The 21,817-nt window shown below is 38.6% G+C and overlaps 1 protein-coding gene across 1 annotated transcript; it reads left to right on the top strand.

Annotated features, from left to right (window-relative positions):
* Nucleotides 1-1,879: 1,879 nt before the first annotated feature.
* On the top strand, nt 1,880-20,081 carry trpm2 (transient receptor potential cation channel, subfamily M, member 2; the record flags this gene model as incomplete). The annotated part of the gene is made up of 31 exons (XM_079254721.1): nt 1,880-2,040; nt 2,897-3,065; nt 3,171-3,351; nt 3,546-3,709; nt 3,799-3,979; nt 4,092-4,153; nt 4,231-4,431; nt 6,540-6,642; nt 7,203-7,324; nt 9,154-9,510; nt 11,688-11,819; nt 11,922-12,051; nt 12,124-12,269; nt 12,515-12,627; nt 13,158-13,247; nt 13,340-13,553; nt 13,742-13,860; nt 13,945-14,077; nt 14,559-14,730; nt 14,844-15,024; nt 15,149-15,330; nt 15,430-15,562; nt 16,676-16,763; nt 16,982-17,066; nt 17,179-17,324; nt 17,431-17,490; nt 17,799-17,926; nt 18,007-18,085; nt 18,173-18,274; nt 19,753-19,869; nt 19,965-20,081. 31 exons carry the CDS (start codon nt 1,880-1,882, stop codon nt 20,079-20,081), a joined length of 4,368 nt encoding a protein of 1,455 aa, XP_079110847.1.
* Between the last annotated feature and the right edge of the window lie 1,736 nt (nt 20,082-21,817).

Below are 21,817 nucleotides of genomic sequence, written 5' to 3'. Positions count from 1 at the left end.
AAGATGAGGGTGGCTGATTGTAAACTCCATTCACACTTCACAACTTTGCTTGACTTTTTTTTCTCTTTACAGTAAAAGGAGGCTCTTCAGGGGAAATGAAGCTGATGTTTATTTTATCTAATGATACCATGACCCTTTAAAGTCCAACCTGAAAACAACTGGGGAAGAAAAGTATTTTTTTTAAAAATTGAAGTCTTTATTTGATCATTTAAAAAATTTTGGAAAAAAAAAAACCTATTTACTTTGAGCTATTTTTACTATTTATTACCAAATGATAGATCAAAATTATTGTAGTGTATTTGTCTGCTTTTTGGTATGGTGCATAATATCAATCTCTTATGGTGTACAACAGGGTTTTGAGTAAAGTTTCTACCATAGGTAGAATATATAATATAACATTATATTATATAATATATAATGCAGAACAAGTAACATAACAGCAAGATAGAGCAGTGTGTCAGAATACAAAAGGTCTTTGGTTAATGTCTCTTTAGATTTTCTATCTCAAGTTTAAAGTTCAGCCACTATGTTACATGACGAAATTAAGAGTAAACAATTTATCTTAAATTTCCTCAGGCTAAGATCCTGGTTCATTCACAGCCAATGACTGAACAGCTGCAGCACTGAAGATTTCATACAAATCCCCTTTATATTTGACTAATGGTTGATTAAAAAAATAGCAAAAAAGTAATTGCAAATATCTGTGATGAATAAGCAAACAAGGATAGACATTAGCAGGATAAATATCATAACTGAAAATGGGAGGGGAAAAGTCATTATAATGATGATGAATGAAATAAAGCTTTCTGGATATGAGGCTCCTCCAATGCTAAAGTAGAATTCTTTAGCTTTTATTGCCGAATTTACACATTAATGCCAGGCCTGACAGGGGAAGACATAAAAGGGGAGAGTGAACAGATGAGAAAAAAGAGGATTAAAGAGATGGCAGCAAGTGTACAGTCAATCCCAAACAGGAAAAACAGCTTCTACACCAGTAAAGAAACCTAGCAGAAACATGCTGGCCTCTGTAAGAAAACACAGCAGACAATCTTTGGGAGAACCTGAAGGAAGACAAATCATGAAAAAAGAGAATTAAGGATGACCACATTAACAGCAATAAGTATACAAAAACATAAGTACATATTGATGATTATACATGCTTGTATATGTGTGCATGGTAGTGAATGAGATTTTGTGTGTGAGTGCAAAATATAAGGAATAGATCACATTTAGTGATGAGTGAAATTGTGCAAATGCAACTGCATCCCCTCCAAGGATCAGAATTGGGGGATGCCAAGCAGCAGGCAAGCAGCAACTCCCACAAATCACAGAGCCAAAGCAACTCACCACAGAGATGAACACACAAGAAAACAATGAAACGGTGTAGTTAGAGCCTCTATGGCCATAGAACAATGGGGGAAGAAATGGTGACTTGTAACCCTCCCAGGCACCAAGGAGGGTCTGACTGCCACAGACCAACACCAACCACGAGTTGGTGCTTGCCCCAGTGCTCACAACCAGAAACCATGGTTTCCCCAACCAACACCTTCCAGCAGTACCCATGCTCCTACTACTACTCCAACACATACCATTTAGATTTTTTTTCTGTTTTACAAAAAAATCAAATGCAGTAAGTAATTCTCTTTCAGCATCAGTTCGAGCCATAATCTCTTCATCCAACTCCAGGGACTGGACTGCCTTACATCCTGGGCGGCCAGTGTGAGGGGTTGGGTCAGGTTTCAGCAACCTGCTCATCAGATGCTCAGCTCTGACATCACTGATGCAGTGCTTAGCACAAGCCAACACCCACAGCACTGACTGCAGAGGCTGCTCTCTCATATTCTGCTGTCTGCCTCCAGTCAGATCTGATCTGCACAGGATGGAGGAAGCTAAGTTACACTCGCAGATAGCACATAGTCTGGTGCAGTTTAGAGAGGCTTATAAAAACCTGGCCCCTTCATTACAACGCTATGCCTTTGCCTCTTGGATGAAGGAGAACATCTGCAAGAAGGAATGTTGCTTTTTTCAAAAGAATCTCAGGTAGGATGAGCTGTGCTCACTGCTGAGTGAACATTGTCTAAACTGACCTTGGAATTGCACTCGGTAAAACTTCATACTGACAAGGAGGTTGCTGGGATTTCAAGTACATTGTGACTGGATTATTATGTAGTGCCCAATGTATTTCAAAATAACATATCTGAATGCAAATACTTTACCAATTGTCACAGTTACCAGAAATCCTCACCACCTGTGCAGCAAACATTACAAGTGTAGTGAGAAATTAGGAGACTGAGTGAGTTTTATTTACTTGCAAGCAGGTCTGATTGACGAACTGAGAAGCAAACTTCCCATTCAGCACAGACTGTCACAGTCTTGGAGTGAGAAAAATGTTTCATATTTCCTCATAAGTGTCAACGTTTTGGACTTATATGAAAACAGGAAACACCTGTGGTTTCCCCTGTGTGGTAACGACATACATATAACTAAAATGTGTGAAGAGAAAAACTGTCACACAGGAAAAGTTTTGTTTAACTGTGTGCATATGCATAAAAACTTGAGAGACTTATCTCTACTACTAGTCATTTAACGTACAAATCAGTAAATAACTCAAACAAAAAAGAAGTTATTTTAACACCCTTCTACTTAATGTCTCAGAAATATATCAGCGTTTTAGGTCTTGATTTGGACAAGAGCAAGTTTAAAAATTGCATTTTTTTTTTAATCTAACAGTCTGAAATGTTATCAAATATTGACAAATATGAAAAAGAGTTGAAGTCAAAGCAGGATGTGTAAATTCTCAACAAAACAAATTTTTAATATGACAGTAAGCACATAGTAACAGCCCTTTTGTTTTGTCTTCATGTCTTTGTACCACCACTCTGTGTTTCTCCACCAGAGAGGAAGTATGCATGTGTGGGTACTCAAAGACTGAACACACAGATGAGGCCATTAAACCAGAGGACTTTACAGGGGATACTTGGAACAGACACAGACATGTCCGTGAAATGCCCACTGATGCTTTTGGAGACCTCAGTTTTGGTGGTTTGGGACAAAATACAGCTAAGGTGAGACCATACTCATTCTTTATTATTATAACATTAATGTGTTTACATTTTTTGCCGCCATGTGCTCATCCTTGCCATTGTGTTTCTGTGTGTGTTCATTGCCAGTATGCACGGGTGTCCACAGACACCAGTCCTGAGGTGCTGTACACCTTATTGACTGAGAAGTGGAAACTTTCACCTCCAAACCTGCTCATCTCGGTGACTGGAGGAGCCAAAAATTTCTACCTGAAATCTCGTCTCAAGAGTGTATTCCACAGAGGACTCATCAAAGTGGCTCAGACAACAGGTCTATCGCCCAGAAAAAGATGCTGTTTGTCTGTTTGATTTATAAATAAAACAACCCTTATCCAGGACAGGCTGAAGTTGTGGTTCACATGTTACTTTTTGCTGTTCGCATTCAGACTCATGCTACAAAAAGAATGATTGGTTTAGCTGTAACCTGCAGACCTCAAGGATCCAACTGTCATGTGTCCTACACAGGTGCGTGGATCATCACTGGTGGCACCAACACAGGTGTGATGAAGCATGTGGGGCAGGCCGTGAGGGATTACACTCTGAGCAGCTCCATGCAAAATAAGATTGTGGCTATTGGTGTGGCAACATGGGGAGTAATTCACAACAGGGAGGAGATGGTGGATCCAGAGGTAGGATCAACATGTTTTGCACTGTTAGATGTGGCAGAATATATTTGCTATATAGCTTACTGTCTTGTCATGACGTTTTGTCTCTGCAGGGTTGTTTTCCTGCTCATTATGTGATGGACATTCAAGGTCAGGGCAGACTGTCTTGTTTGGACAACAATCATACTCATTTCCTGTTAGTGGACGATGGGACACATGGTCGCTACGGTGTGGAGATTGAGCTGCGTACTCTTTTAGAGAAATGCATTTCTGGGAAGCGACTTGGAACAAAAGGTTAAAAGTAGCAGATACATTATCTCCGAGATCAGCAAGCTTTTATAGATGGCATCTCAAAGGCGACTGCTTTTAATATTGATCCCTTTTTTTTTCATTGTTCAATATATAGAATGCGGTCTAACTATCCCAGTGGTTTGTGTCGTTTTGGATGGAGGACCAGGCACGCTGAATGTGAGTTAGTAGTTTTTTTGCATCATGCTTTTATCTTTGTTTATCTGATCCTGAGCATCTTGTGTATCTCCTCTCAGACTATCTATAATGCCATGCTGAATGGCACGCCATGTGTGATATTGGAGGGTTCTGGAAGGATAGCAGATGTAATCGCTCAGGCGTCTGGACTGCCAGTCAGCAGGGTCACTATCGCCCTCATCCACCAGCTGATGATAAAGTTTTTTGGACAAGAATATGACACCTTCCCTGACCTCAAGATTATTGAATGGACCAAAAAGGTTTGTGAAGGCACCGAATATCCCAGAATATCATAAATTTTCTGCAGAATGTTGGATTGGGGCATGTTGGAAAGTTGGAAAAGTTTTGATAAGTGATAACTTTAACACAGGATGTTTTGTTCGCATGAAAACTTAATGATACAGATTTTAATTGATTTCAGCTATGACCAATCAGTACAAAGTTGTGAAAAGGGACACCTGATGGGATGTACTAACACAGGAGGGCACACATAAGTTGAACATAGACCACTAAATTGTAGCATCATAGGGGAGACACTTTACCCAAGTTGACTGTCATCTAAAACTTGACAAAGCCTTCATTTGAAACACTATAAAGCTTTTTCCATGTCCTACGTTGAATTTCAATATGACTTCCAATGGACCAGATAGTGTCTGGCAGATGTTTTAATATGCTGCAATCTTCACATCCCTGCAGGCTGTGGCATGATGCCTATCCAGGATGAAAAAACAGATTTCATATCAAAACCCAAAGAAACACAAAGAAGAACTTGACAAAAAAAAAATCAAAAGCAAGTTTTCTGCAGAAAGTGGGATTTGTAATTTTAAGATCAGTTCAGATGAAAGCAAGTTTATTTTTGTAGCCCAATTCAAGGTGCTTTACATAAACCCATTAAAAGCAATACAGCAGAGTGCATGCATAATTGAAAACAAACATTTAAAAGAAAATTAAATAAAGAAAGAAATAATAAAAGGCAACAAATACAAAAAAATTAACATTGATTTAAAACAGCTGAGAGTTTCAGCAGACCTGCAGTTTTCTGGAAGTTTGTTCCACGTGTGAGGAACATAACTGATCGCTGCCTCTCCATGTTTCATTCTGCGGCTGGGAGTAGAAAGTAGATTTGACCCTGATGACCTGAGATTGAGGATGACCTGGTTGGTTCATGGCTGGTACAAACCAGAAGATTCTGAATGTATATTGGTCCTAAATCCTTCAGTCCTTTATAAACTAATGATGTCAATTCTTCAGGAAGCCAGTTAAAAGATCTGGGGACTGGAGTGATACGATCCACTTCCTTGGCCTTAGTGCGAACTCGAGCAGCAGCATTTTGGACCAACTGCATCTGTCTGATAGCATTTTTTGGCTTTTTAGGCTTTTTAGACTTCACAACTGTCTCAATGTGACAGGTGAAATGCAGATCTGAATCCAGGACTACACAAATGCTGCTATTCACATCAACAAATTTATGACAAGGAAATATTCTGAGAAACTACTGTATGTAGTGTGAACCCCCTTCATCAGTCCTTGTAGAGTTTACTGACCATAACATCATCCATAGCTGTAGCAATGAAGCAGATTGTTAATCGAATAAACATGCCACAGAACATTGTCCATCCATGGTGATACCTGCCTTACTTCACCCTACTGCAACTACTAATACTAATACTACTATATTTATTATAAATACTATTACCTGGCTGCAGATGGAGTTAGATTTCCTTATTTTATGACTGAAACAAATTAGTTTGTCAATCAAATGAGATCCAAAACAAGTACTCTTATATGAGAAGCCTAAAATAATTAGTGTGATTCACCACATAATCATATACTGGTACAATACATCAAATAGAAACATTTTTTAAATATTTTTGAAATTGCAAGTGGTCCCTAATATATTAAATAAAATAAATGTATTTAATCTAAATGATTAAGGCACATATGTGTCTGCAAATAATAATATTTTACATAGTTCATTTGGATTATCGCAAATTAATCCAACAATAATTTCAGACTTACATTTCTTTAATTAATTTATTAAAGCAAACTAAGAATATTTATTCCTGGAAATCTGTGCACTCCAATTTCTTCCAAAATTAAACAACAGAAATTGAGGGGAAAAAAAAGTCTTCCCTCCATTGTGTTTTGGGCAGTTCACTCTTTAGCAGAAACCATTTCAGACATGAATCACCCAGTATGTTAAAATACTGTTTTTGTTTTTCAGCATTACACAATGAGATAAATAGTTTTAAATTTGCTCAATTATAAAGTTCTACTCTACAAAATATTTGTCTAACGGAAAATGAACCTGGAATACAGTTTTGTAGACTCTTTGCCAAACTGACCCGATGTTTACTGTTGTCTTCAGATTCAGGACATCATCAGGATGTCTCATCTGCTGACGATATTCAGAGCAAGTGAAGACAGCCAAAAGGACGTGGATGTGGCTATTCTTCAAGCACTACTCAAAGGTGACTATCAATGCCTGGCTGGTCTGACTGCCAGACAGATAAACATCACAGCGTTAAGTCTGATATTGGGAATACTTAAAAACCAGCACTTAGAAAGTATTACGTTGCTGCTCAGTCAACTAAATTATTGGACTGTGCTATCAAATGTGCTAAGACTGAAAACCAGTTCTTATATTTCTGACATTAATGGACAACGATTTTTACAGCAAAGTATGAGAAGCAGCACTTGATCTACTTAGGAACGTGCATCACTTCCTCCAGGCTTAGCCTGTCTCACCAAAACCCATTTAGACCAGGCCTAATGCACAGTGTGCATAAAAGAATGCCAAGGCAAAGTGCATTACAAGTAAGTGGGAGTCCACCCCAGTGAGAGTTCACTTAATTATAAATTTTGAGTAATAACTACCTTGATTAAATAAAGCCCATATTCATATAACCTCCTCGTAACATCTGTGTTTATGAGTAAAAACTTTGTCTAATCAAAGGCTAAGTCATCATTTCAATGGTTAAACATTACTGCTACAGTCAGTTTTGCTTACTGCCGTAAATCCTCCACTCAGCTTCAAAAAGCAGTGAAACGCTGGGAATGGATAGCTGGAAGAGGCAGCTGGAGCTGGCTATCGCCTGGAATCGGGTAGACATAGCTGAGACGGAGATCTTCACAGAGGAGTCCCAGTGGAAGGTGGGTTTGCTTCTTGTACATAATACCACCATAATCCAACCACATTCTTTGTACTTTGCTCAATGTCTCACAAAACATACACACTAATGTGAATAAGCTCATCCACTTTGGTTCTAAGGTTTTATATATTAGGTCAAAATGTGAAAAGAAATCATTAAAACAAGAAGGGAATCGAACAGCATAAACTGGACCAAGAAACAGAACAAAAAGAAAAAAATCCCAACAGAAAAATCAGATCTGAATTTAATGAAGTCCAGATAAAAAGAAAAAGATGGCCCCCAAATTTGATTCAAGGAATGTACACAACAGTTCACGGTCACAAATGATAAAATAACGGCAAGACACCCTGACCCTATGTCTGCTAAACAAGCCCAGACTTGATAGTGGTGTGTAGGAATGTTAGTATCTTGTCATGCACATGAGCAGGACTAGATATATGACTGCAACATTATCTCACTTGGTCCAGAAAGCAATTAAAATGCCATCGGGCAAAAAAAATATTTCAGTTAAATTAGTTTTTCTGATCAGACATGATCACACATGTAAAAAGAACCCATCATCATATTCTATCTACTGAGGTCGAGTTGGTGCCATCAGGCAGGTGATGGAGTTAATCGGTGTAAAAGAATCACTTTGATCCTTTGTGTCAATATCAGAAGATTTAAACATAAAACAAGTCACATGATGAAATCTTTTACCTGTCCAGAGGACACTGATCCACAAGTCCAGCAGTTTGTTAAGTTGCATCACTGGGTTGTTACCAGTGCCGTGTTCTGTTTTTGAGAAAGATTTTGTCCTGGGAACATTTCCAAACATGCCATACTTTAAACCTTTAACATAGTAAATGAGGCTTGTAAAGCAGTGGTTCCCAAAACTTCTTTTCTTCAAGGACCCTCTTGATGCAACTACCAAAGAACTGTGGGCCATCTTATCAACTCCAGCCATCTGGTGGTGAAATGCTTGGATTTATGCTGCCATGAGCAAGCTACTTGCCATAGATGATGTATTCAGGCAGATTTGGATGACTTGATTTGGATCTTTTTTAAGCACCCAAAAATTCTATGTAAACAAACATGGGAATGGTATTGAAAAATTTAAGCAGATACATAATTTTAACCATCATACAGGCTCTGTACAGTCAAAACCTCAAGTTTCACTCTGTGCTCCTTGGGAACCCAGTTGGGGGCAGGTCGAAGACCCCAGGTTGGCTGCCACTGCTGTACAGTCTGAGATACAGCTCTTGGATTTTTTGCATTTTCTCTGAACGTTGCATGGTCTGGGCTTAATATGAATTTACTATATTGTTCATTCAACATAAAACACAGACCGTTGTATTTTATGTTTTCCATTCATGGCTACTGGTAACTTGTATCACTGCTGAATGATAGATAGTTTAGAAGTGTCTTCACAATCCTTACCAGATGGGCAACACCCATTGCCTGAGTATGTTACATCTGATCAGCAGCTACTTGTCCTGTCAGTTACTATGGCAACAATAAAGCTGTTCTTAGTGTTTCAGAAACTTTTCTTTCTTTCTTTTGGAACATAAATATCTATTGACTAATATGTAAAACCTTAAAACTGAAAAGGCGTGTTATTGTTCTGTATCACCAGCATACACTCTAATAACACAGCCTCTGTGCAGTCTGATGGACATGTAGAGGGAAAAAAAATATTGCAGCTAAATCCGCAGCAGCACATCATCTCAGGATAACTGAAAAAGCCTCATAAAGGTTTTATGATGTCAGGGCCAAATGACAGTTGTATCAGTAAGTTATACAGCGCTTCTGTATTGCCCTGAATAAGAAGAACCTCACTTTCCTCTCCAGTCCAGTGACCTGCACTGGGCCATGTTCTCAGCCCTTGTTGGAAACAAGCCTCAGTTTGTGAGCCTGCTGCTTGAGAATGGTGTGAATCTGCGGGATTTCCTGAAAGATGAAGAAACACTGTGTAGACTCTACAAACAGCTTCCCAGCTGTTTCTTTCTGCACAAGTTGGCCAAGCGGGTCAATGCTCGCAGCAGCAGGAAGCGAGCTCGGGCTCACACAGGGGAGGGCAAAACCATCTTCTTGACTTATGTTGCTGACGAGGTGCGCCATCTGTTGGGCAAATTCACACATCCCATCTATCGTCCTGCCACTGGGATGCAGAACTTCAACTTGTCGATAGATGACATATCTGCAGCAGTGAGTACATTTTCATTTACTTACTTTTCTACAAAGCTGTGAATTTATCAAACTGTCTGTGAGGAAATACCTTTTTTTTTTCCAATTGTAATGGCCAATTTAATGGGCACCTTTGTTCAGTTGCTTGTTAAGACAAATAACTAATCAGCCAATCACAGAGCTGCATTTAAGCACGTAGATAGAGTGAAGACAATTTGCTAATGTTAAAAACAGCATCAGATTTGGAAAGAGATGGGATTTAATTCACTTGGAATGTGGCAGGATTGTTGGTAGCAAACAGGATGGTTTTCAGAAACTGGTGACCTACTGGGATTTTCACACACGAGCATTTCAGAGAATTGTCTGAAAAAGAAGAACTAGCCAGTTGTCTGAATGAAAATGTCTTGATGAAATCAGAGGAGAAGGAGAATAATTGTGGGAGATAATAGAAAGGGAAAAATAATGCAAATTACCAATCGTTACAGCCACGATATACATAAAGAGCCATAAGAATAATAACAAATTCTGTTTACACAGAGCCAACAAATTCTCTGTTCATCTGTTCATTCAATTTAATGACCTATTAAAATTCAAAATACTTCTAATTCTGTTTACAAAGTTAAAAATTGTCCACTACCCAACAGCATCCGAAAGCTTTTTCAGTTTTTTTTCAGAGTATATTTGGCCTGAGAGGAACATATATGTTTAAAAAAACCTGCTGTGAGGACAAATGCCAAATTCCATTGTACTGCCTCAAGAGGAGTTCAACTCTGGAACAGCTGCAGTGAAGAAATAAAAACATGTTAGTCAATAGGAAAATTTAAACATATTATAAAAGATGAGATACTTAAACGTACCCTGTGTACCCTGCCTTTTGCCCAAAGCCAGCTAGGATGGGCTCCAGCTTCCCCACGACCCCGAATTGGATTAAGCGGTTTAGAAAATGAATGAATGAGATACTTAAACGTTATGAAGCAAATATGGATTGAAATTAATGTATGTTGTATATTATGATTTATTGTGTCTATTACCACTATTTATTGTTTAGGTTTTATTGTAATGTAACATAATGTCCATTAATTTTCAAAGATCCTGCATAATGTTAGGGTATTATTTATGAGGAGGTTTTGGACCAGATAAATGTTCAACTTCTTCTAAGACCCTTTTTGAACTTAAGAAGCTTGTTTTGTATGTTGTAATGACTATTTGTTCTGTTTTAAAATTTGGTTGTTTTTTTTTAGTTCGAAATAAATTCTGAAAATGAATTAAAAAAAAAAAAAAACATTTTCTGTACAAACACAACACAAACACATCCAATCTTTTAATCAGTTAAAGAAGCTGACTACACCGGCTCCCTCCTCTGTCAGCTAAGATAAGAAAACTAAGAAGACAATTCACTCAGACTAACCAAAACTGTACGATAGAAGATTGTAAGATGTTGCCTGATCTGATAAGCCTTGATTTCAGCTGAAGTGTTCAGCTTACATGCAGCTTTACCTACTGTTGGGCCCCTGAGCTGAAAAGTTCTATGGGCCCTGTCCTGTCCTCCAAATGTACTGAGTCTTATTAGAGAAAACAATATCCAGGTTAACACTGAGGTTTTCTTTAGTTGTATTGACATATTAATAACATGACCATGATGAACAGTATTAAATACAATAATGAATAAATAACAGCAGCAACAGATCACATAACCCTGTGAAGCTTCCTAAACAGAAATATCTTATCAACATGACTTTTCAGACACTGCAGCCACAACATGTGAAAACCTGCAGATGCTTTCACGAAACACTGCACTGTCCTTATAATAATCGCTTTCTTCTGGTCTATCTTGCACAGAAAGCAGTGATTATGTCCTTAAAATGCAAATTATAAAGAATGTCATTGATCATAAGTATAAGAATTACTGACTATGTGACCCAGTTTGAGGCTGAAATATGATGTTGAAAGACAGTTTCTGCTGTTTATGTGTGTTCCAACGCAGACATCATTTTTCTTTTTGACAAGCCATCAGTCCTATTTCTGCCAGCAAGTCTGTACTGGACCAGTCTAAGTCATTCCCCAGACTGGGCATTCAGCTGAAAAAAAAGAAAAAAAAAAGGGTTGTGACAACATATTCAGAAGTTTTATGGCTCTACTTATATGAACATATTCTGTCTGTGTGATCAATTCGACACATGCCTTAATTTTCCCTTTAGCTGTCTAAGAGCGAGGCAGCTTCCCGGGCCCCACTCAGGCGGGACCCTGCTGAGAGGGATGCAGGCAGAGACCTTTTCCTTTGGGCTGTTGTCCAGAACAACAAGCAGTTGGCTGAAATTGCCTGGGAGCAGGTGATATAAACACTTGCAATAAACAAAATAAAAAAAACAAAACATCCATATGTGTAACGTGTCTGTATGACTTTGCTTCTCATTGCAACTGTGCGCTCACAGTGTAGAGACTGCATGTCCGCCGCTCTAGCTGCCAGTAAGATCCTGAAGACAATGGCAGCAGCAGGAAGCGATGCAGACAATGCACAGGACATGCTTGAGCTTGCTGGTCATTACGAAAAGCATGCAATTGGTGAGTATTGGTCATGAAGGGGCACTTCACTGGCAGGATTTGTATTTATCTGTGGACGTATCTGTGTCTCAGGGGTGTTTAATGAGTGCCACAGCAGTGATGAGGAGCGTGCGCGAAAGCTGCTGGTTCGTGTATCAAGCTTTTGGGGAAGAACTACATGTCTGCGATTGGCACTGGAGGCTGATAATAAAAGTTTTGTGGCCCTATCAGGTGTTCAGGTGAAGCCAAATTCAGATGTTTTCAATTAGGATCATGACTGGAGAGTCTTTAAATGTTGAACATTAAAAGATTCCTCACAGTGGTATGTGGGGAATCAGAAAAATTCACATGTAAAAGCAATCTAGTCTGACATAAACATTTGAAAATTGAAGCAATTGCCATAAAATTGCTTCTCATTTCTATTGAATGTCAGCAACATTGCAGAAACTGCTGACAAACGTTTGGATAAAATGTCATCTTTCAGGGACTTTTGACGCAGATCTGGTGTGGACAGCTTTCAGTATACAACCCTGTGTGGAGAGTACTCCTCTGCATGGTCTTCTTCCCCCTCATCTACACTGGCTTTCTGGTGTTCAGGTGAGTGTTTTGTAAAATTAGTTCCTTGAATCAACATGGAGCATGTGGGAAAGTAATTAAATCCGTTACAGTGTCGTGTGAGAGCCAGAAATGAAATCCAAGTGGGATGAGGCTGTTAAGAAGAGGACAGACAGTCAAATTTAACATGTTTCCCAAAATGTTTCTAAAGAAATTCAGACAAAACAGACAAAATTTCAACAACTCTAAAGGTTCTGACATCTAGTGGGTAAGATGAGAATGAACTTGGTAGTATAGCTCTAATCCAAAACACTCTTTTTTTAAAGTCAGACACCAAAATACAGTCAAGTTTACTTCACTTTACTGGTGCTGCTGTTTTGTGCAGATCAGAACCTCTGTTATGCTCCAAGCTCATGATGATTCACTTAAAACTGAAAAATGGATTACATCCATTATGCAATAATCTCTTTACTTCATGAGACAAAATTTCTAAGATTATTGAATATTTCTGAATGCATGTGTTGCATTTTCTTGCAAGTTGTGATCGGCAGTGTCCTTTTCATTCTTCCTAGACACGATGAGCTCATGGACAGAGAAAATAAAAAGAGTGAGGAGATGAAGACAGAGGCCGGAAGCACACAAAGAAGAAATTCTCTTGGCTGGTAAGTATCTGCATTGGCTTCAATCAGCACTTACCTGGATGACATGGATTTGTCATGCGTTTCCCTAACTTGAGTCTCCTTTCTGTCCACAGCGTGTCATGTCTGAATCCGATGGGTTGCTGGTCCAGACTGATGAGCCTGTACAGCTCTCCACAGGTCAAGTTCTACTGGAATATTGTGTCTTACTTCGCCTTCCTTTTTCTTTTTGCTGTGGTGCTGATGATTGACTTTCAGAGAACGCCCTCTCATTACGAGCTGATGCTCTACATCTGGCTGCTGTCCCTTGTGTGTGAAGAGGCCAGACAGGTGAGAGACTTCAGTATTAAAAGGTGAACGAATTGATCGGTGAGACCTGATTGAAGAAGAATTTTTTGACATTATTAGTGATTTGCTTCTGTCACAGTTGAAATGTTTGAAGCTGAGAAAGTTAGTTTCCAAGCTGACTTACAGGACAGTGAGAACTTACTTACATAAATCTGTCTTTTCTCTTTCAGATGTTTTATGATCCTGATGGCTTTGGGTTTCACAAGAAAGCCAGGATGTACATCAATGATCTGTGGAATATTTTAGATATACTGTCCATCATTCTGTTTCTCTTAGGCCTTGCATTTCGGTAAGCTTTCCATCTCTGGGAATTATTAGACATAGAAATCTCTCCTCCCACTTATCTTTGTCTTATCGTGTTTTTCCACTTCAGGATGACGAGTCAGCTGTTCTATGCAGGAAAAATAATCCTTTGTATCGACTTTGTGGTCTTCTGCCTCCGTCTCATGGCCATCTTCACTATCAGCAGAACTCTGGGACCAAAAATCATCATAGTCAGAAGAATGGTGAGAGATATCGATGTAAATCATGCCGGTCTAATATGACATGAGCAACAGCAGAGAACAAGCTGGTAGACGGGCCTTGCTGGCCCTTCATGTGTAAGATATTCTTGGAGAAACTTGACAAAGTTACAGCTGGTCTTTGGTTTCTCAACAGATTTCAGACTACCAGGTCAAAGATACTATCTGAGCTCAGTTTTTTTTGTCCCATTCCTGATTTGCAACGCTGTTTATTGCTTGTTTGTGCAGCACGATTCTATATATTGCCAGAATTAAGATAATACCTGCAGCAAATAGGTTAAAGGCTTCAACTTTAATGCAAAGCCTGGCATTTGTAACAGGTCTGATGATTTACACATTGTGCTGAAAGATTCGGTCTGTTTTATTGCTGCGTCCCTGTACATGTGAAAATATTTTAAGTGTTTGTGGTTGCACATGTGTTTGTTTTCTGTTTCTAGTTTCTAACTGGCATCTGTCCATCTTCCAGATGATGGACATGTTTTTCTTCATGTTTCTGCTGAGTATTTGGGTGGTAGCGTATGGTGTGGCCAAACAAGGGATTCTCATCGACAATGACAATCGACTGGACTGGATTATCCGTGGGGTGGTGTACGAGCCATACCTCATCATATTTGGGAATTTTCCCACAAATATCGACAGTAAGTGGAGCTGTAAAAAACAGCAGTCTTGCCTCTGTAATCAGCTGGAACTGGTAGTGTTGTTTTCTTTGGAGGGGCCGGATGACCAAGTTTCCATATATTGTGTTCTACAGATACTGCATTTAACATAGAGTCATGCAGTATGGATGGTACAGATCCTCTGAAGCCCAAGTGTCCTTTCCTGAATGAAAACCAAACACCAGCCTTCCCAGAGTGGCTCACCATCATCATGCTTTGTGTTTATTTGCTCTTTGCCAACATACTGTTGCTCAACCTCCTCATAGCTATCTTCAAGTGAGTTCCCTACATCATCACTGCACCTGCAAGGTCTTTCTTCAGTGTTTTGCCACTGCGTTTGCTTTGCTGCCCTGATGATGCCCTGTTGTTTCTTTCCTCCTTTCTTTGTGCATCTGCACAGCTTTACATTCCAGGAAGTCCAGGACAACACAGACAGAATCTGGAAGTTTCAAAGATGCGAATTAATAAAGGAGTACCACAGTCGTCCGGCTGCCCCGCCTCCTTTCATCATCCTCAGTCATTTGTGCATCTTCTTCAGGAGCATGGTGCTACAGAAGACCCATAATAAATACAGAGAGTTCAGTAAGAATGAATTTGTCTAATCTTAAATGTCAGGAAAAGGTTTAGCACCAATTTGAAGCTTTACTTTACTGCACCAGTACATACTATGCTGCTTTTCAGGGAACGAGCTTGCTCATATTGAGGAAGAAGAGCTGTTGTCTTGGGAGGCATTGATGAAGGACAAATACCTGCTGTCTGCACGGCAGGCGCAGAACCAGAGCATGGAGAGACAAATCATGGATACAGCCCAAAAGTAAATTCCTTCATAAAATTGTTCCTTATTACACTTGCTATGTGTTTGAGCAACCAAAGTCTTACTTTCGAGTAAATATGAGTTTATAGAAAGTTGTGTGGGATTTTAAAATAAAATTTCTTTGGAGTTCGGTTTTGATACATTTAAGGTGAATGTTTTTATTTTATTTTATTTATTAATTTATATTTATTTTATTATTATATTTTCCCCTTGTCTTGTTTGTCATTGAAGCAAGGAGAATGGTGGCCTGGGTGCCGTGTTCTACTGAACACATTTCCGTTACAAAGAAGAGCTTTATAGATATTGATCCCTTGATAATCTGAACTTATTTTATTGGTTTGTTTATTTTGAACAAGCGTTTGTGTTGCAGTTTACATAGTACTGTTGGACCTGACTGGAGAGGACAGAAAAAGAATAAAAACAAAAAACAGAAAATAAAAGAGAAACAAAAGTAGACACAGAACAGGGAGGAAACAGAAAAACACCACATAGAAAATAAGTAAAAGCCAACCACAGATTCTATCCACACTGGTACCAAAACACGGCATAGGGTGACTCTGAGGTGAATAATATAAGTGTCAAAGGACAATTTTCTGCTCTCAGGATGATTAGGAACAAAAGATTCTTACATGCCTTTGAGTTAATAAAAGAGCTGGATTCAGGAGATGGTTGTATTAGCCTGGGTGCTGATTATTATTATTATTATTATTATTTTTTTTTTTTTTTTTTTGTCTTGTCCAGCATTTAAGCAGGCAAAATGGATTTTCTGGATGCTGTATTCTGCTGGGCAAATTTACTTTGTCTAGGCATCTTTGTCTAAGCATCATAGATATAATGCTCCCCTTGATATTCTGGATTTTAATTTTATTTTTCTATTTATTTTGCATAATTGTTTGTATTACAAAGTTTGTACTGCTGGACCGGACCAGAGAGGACAGAAGAGGGACAGAAAGAATCGAAAAGAAGAGAAAACAGAAAACAACTTGTAGAGAGAAAAAGAGAGAGAGAGAAAGAAAAAAATTATATTAATATTAATATTGATTAATATTTGATGAAGGCTGTCGGTGTGACCTTTAAACAGATACTCATATTTTTCTTGTATATTCCCCAAAGGGTTACCACCATGACTGAACAGCTGGAAAGGAAAGAGGAAATGAGCTCTGCCACTGTGCTACAGAGACTGGCCAGACTAGAGGAGCAGGTTGTGACCCGATTTTTCTTTGTTTCTAATGTTGCACCGGTGTTGTCAACATTTTAACAATGTGGCAGCAGTACACACACAGAATAAATGAGACACACTTCTTTGACTGCTTGGAAATTTGTCAACAATTAAGTCAGATGCCCACAGCAGAAAGCATCTTTATGATTTTCTGAGCAGCTTTGGCGAGAATTTGACCCACTTTTTCGTTGTCTTCCCAGGCCATCAAGTCAACCAAAGCCCTGCAGTGGATTATGGACAGTCTGAAATCTCAGGGTTTTACTGCAAAAGAGACAGAGCCACTGAGTTAGCAGTCAAATTCCCTATTCATCATTACTTTTACATTTATATATATATTTTTTTCCTTTAATCCAGAATGTAATTAATGAACTTTTCCGTTTGCTCCGGTTTCCTGCAGCCTTGACTGCAACAGATGAGTCCCCCGACTCTTTGAGGAAGACCTCAGTCAAAGAGAAGGGTTTCCACGTGAAATCCCGTCATTTTTACTACCCAAACAGCAAACTTACGCGCTTTCCTGTGCCTGAAGAGAAGGTGCCATGGGAGGTACATCACTAAACCCCCTTAGAGGGTCCCTGCAGAGAAAGATTGTCCTTGATTTTTTTTCTATTCAGGTGGCCTTCATGTGTTTTTCCTACTCTCTTTTTTTCAGGTCAGTTTCAGCTCTTACATGCCAACTTATTATGCCTCTGAAGACCACGTAGACGGGTATGTTATGATGAAATCATGACAGACTTTGTATCTGATATATCTGCAATGAAGACAATTCATAAGGTGTGCCTGTTTTTAAACCAAAATTTATTAGTTTTCACATAATAAACCATCCTCCGAGAGCATTCATGCAAGTTTTCAGTTTAACAATTAACTTTACTAACTGAATCCACTGGCTGATTAATAAATAACTTTCATCTCCTCATAATACCCTTCATCTTTTTCTCACAGATTAGAACAAGAAGACTTAAATAAATACAGGTATGATCATGCATGCTAGGACTCAAATAGCACGTGCAGTAACCTTAGAAGCAATCCTTGATGTTTGATACGGATCTTCTCAACATTAGAAACCCAGGAGGGAGGACAGGCATCAGTGGACGAGGAGCACTCAGCCACCTTGGCCCAAACCTGAATTTAGATCTTGTGCTTACACGGTAGGTCATCTCATCACCTCAAAGTGCTTCAAAAAGGTTGGAGTTTTACATGATCTAAGACTATGTCTATGGATTTTCAGCTGGCGAGACTGTGAGAGGTCTGTTTTGGAGTACTTGTCCATTCGGGATGAAATTCAAGGAATCTATGTTCTTCCTGGGGTGAGTGCTCATGTTTGCTCACTTTATGGGGTATTCATGATTTTGCACTTGAGACATGATTATTCTGATGTTTTTTTTAACTTCCAGGGGCCTGTTGACTCTGCTGGTCAGTTGCCAGCAACTCTTAAACCAACTCTGGGAAAGAAGCTGTATGAAGCATTAAATGCAAAACTATCAGAAGGAACAAAGGTATGTTAAATGTTTTGGTTAGCATTTACAGAGTAGAGTTTCACTGCCACAAATGGTAGCTGTAGGAAACACAGATTTATTTCTTCAGCACATTTCAGCTTCAGACTGCTTTGCATAAAACATTAAAAGCATTACATTATCGTAGTGAATTGTAAAGTCAATGAAATACACAATGTCTGCATAGAAACCATTTTAACTTAGAATAAATTGTGATCTTTTACCAAAATTCATAAAAGTATTTGTATGCGTGGTATGATTTCATCTTAGCCATTGTGCACACATTTAGAAACCTGATTTCCTGTGATAACATTTAACATGAATGGATTTAAAGACTCCATGTATGATTCATTTACAGCACAGGTGTCAAACTCCAGTCCTCGAGGCCACTATCCTGCAGGTTTCTGTTGCCTCCATGCTCCAACACACCTCCCGAAAATAATGAATAGGTTGTCAAGAAGCTGTTGGATCCAACAAAACCTGCCGGATACCAGCCCTCGAGGACTGGAGATTGGCACCCCTTGATTTACATCCAAAAGCTAGATCACAGGGTTTTTATGTGGAAATGAAAACAGCTGCAGTTAAAAAGAAATTTAACTTTGCACAACCTCTGATTGGATCATTGGAAGACGGACTCCGACAGAGTTACAAAAAGATGAGACACAGTGTAAAATGTAAATAAAAAGAAAATGCACTGAGTGCAAATTTAATGAACTCATGTTTTATTCCAGATGGAACATAAAAAACAATATCTTAAATGATAAAACAGATAACTTAAATATGAGCTTGTATTGAATTTAATTGCAGCAACACATCTCAAAAATGCTGGAACAGATGTTGTGTGGTATTCTCTCTTTATTTAATGGTTATTAGTGAATGTCTGGGAAGTGAGGAGACTACTGGACTTTAACAGCGAAATGTGTCCCATTCTGGTCTGATATAGGTCTCTAACTTCTCAACAGTCCTGGGCATTTGTTGCCAAATTTCTTTGTTTTGCATAATGTGACCAATAGTTTGTGTTGATAAAAGGTCTGAAGTGCAGGCAGGCCAGTTCCAGCACCCAGACTTATCTTGTACGGCCATGCTGTTGTGGTGGATGTAGTTCGTGTTGCTGAAGCATGCGATCCCATCCCTGAAAGAGATGTACGGATGGCAGCAGCTGTTGCTCTAAAACCTGTTCATATAAATTGGACATCGATGGAGCCTTTTCAGGTGCATAAGCTGTGCAAGCTGTAGGCACTAATAAAACCGGAGCAATACCATCAATCATGGACGCTTTTTTAGCTGTCCACAGACAACAAGCTGGATGGTTCCTCTCCTCTTTAGTCTGCAGGACATGGTGTCCATGGTTTCCAGACACAATTTTAAATTTCAATTCATCTTACCACAGACAATTTTTCCACATTGCCTCAGACCATTTTAAATGAGCTTTATGTTGTTGTTTCAGTCTAACGTGCAGCTGCTACATTCCTGTATTTCAGGTGTTTGAGGGTTACATGGATGACTGCAGGAACACAGACAACGCCTGGATGGAAACCACTATCATTAACATTCACCTGGACAGATCAAGCCAGGTGGTGGTGGATATCAACCACAAGGTTAATATTTCATTACTGAAAATATTTTCGACATTAAATATTTGGAATTTGACAAGTCATTGTCATCTGTAATGTGATTATTTCCTGTTTCTCAGGTGGTAAGCAGCCAGGGTGGTCTTCAGTGGCAGGAGTTGAGCACTAAAACTGCCCTGAGCTCAAACCAAAGAGAGTCACTGCAGAAGGTTGCAGAACTGCACAACCGGAAATTCTGACAATTGCACTGCTGTAACTGTAAATGTGCCTCTGCCTCCTCAGATACCGAACAGTGAGCTCTTTTGAAAAGGTTTATTTACTGAAGGTGCTTCTAAAAACAAACTGAGGACACTAAAAAGCCATATACTTGTAAATGACTTAAGCTTTTATCCACACACTGTACTGCTACCTGGAAATGATAATAATTTCAATGAAAATGAAAGTAAAACAAAAAGAAAAAAAAAGTTTATTTATCCCCAGAAGTAAATGTGAAACTTATGTGTACACACTGTTATTTATTTCACTTTGGTCTCAAGTAACTACACTTCCACCTACCTGCAGTTTTGGACATTGCATTGCAATAATTTGATAAACTTTGCAAACAATACATACAGATTAATTTCATTAGAATTAAAATTAAGTAGCCACTGTATGTTATGTTGTACTTTACTAAAAAGGTCACTACATACTACAAAAACTGAAATGCATAGTCATGTTTGTGATATTATATCCTGTAATAGAAAAGACTGATATAAAGCAATGCTTCAGTGAATACAACAGTCTAATAAATAACAATGCAATTACTTGACTTTATGAAACACATCTCTGTAAAATTATTATAGGATTTGCCCTTCTGTATTTTTTTTATTTCTCTTAAATGTTAAGTTTAAAAGCTGTAACCTATTTTTTTTACTTTGATGAACCAATGCTGTTTTTTTTTTTTTTTTAAACGTTTCACAAATAAAAAAAACTAGCTGCAGTTTACCTGAACATGGTCACTGTTAATAAACTACATTATTAAACAGCTATTTGTTTGTCTTCGGTGCCTTTTCCTGTGTAATATAAACGCTTATGTTCTGCAATGAAGTTCACCTGGATCGAGTCGTGTTTATTTTTGTGCAGTCGGTTTCCTTGTCCTGCCAGCAGCATGCAGCACAACTTGCGTTAGTTTCGGAGCAGCCTCGGCGGGCTCTGATTGGTCCAGGAGGAGGTGGCCCGACGGACGGTGCAGTATCGGTTTCACCCTCCACCTTACCCCACCCTACCCCCCTTCTTCGTGAAATTTAAAAAAAAAATGCTCTCAGTCTGTGGGAGAACCAACTTTACAGTCAATACATTCAGTTTGATTATTTGACATCATAAAATCATTTTGAGGTTTATATTTTGACTTTCCGAAGACGTTTTAAAGTAAAGATTAAAGATAAAATGTCACTTTTGTGTAGACATCCCTGCCATCATTGTTATTATTTATCCTGTGAAGTCTCGGCGACGCAGAGCAGCTATTTTTAACCACAGATGCACAGAAAGAAAAACGAAGAGACCCCACTCTGTTTATATTTCAAAATGCTTTAATTAAAGCGTCATTAAATCTCTGCGCTTCTGTTATTGTGACAGTCTATGGGCACAAATAATGTGTTATGGTTCATATTGGTACTTTGTGCGTGCGTGATGCTTTCTGACAAATACTTCTTGTTAAAAAATGTTTGAAACTGTCGTGTTTCATGTAAGACTAAGCAGAATGTAAAGGGTTTTCTCCATTCTTGTTCCACCGCTGTGGAATAATCAGAAAAACCCCTTTACTGTTCACTTTTAAAACTCATCTTAAAATCCATTTTTATTCTTTGGCTTTCAGGGTCAGACCGTTATTTATTTATTTATTTGTCTCGTTTGTTATTTGTTTTGATAGGTTGTAGTGTGTTGGTTGTTGCTGTTCTTGTGTCTAATGCTTTTATTTTTTTGTGTTTTTATTTCTTAG

Source organism: Telmatherina bonti (genome assembly GCF_933228915.1).
Source record: "Telmatherina bonti genome assembly, chromosome: 15".
NCBI lineage: Eukaryota > Metazoa > Chordata > Actinopteri > Atheriniformes > Telmatherinidae > Telmatherina > Telmatherina bonti.
The sequence above is the reverse complement of the archived record's forward strand: the minus strand, read 5'-3'. Positions and strand labels throughout refer to the sequence as shown.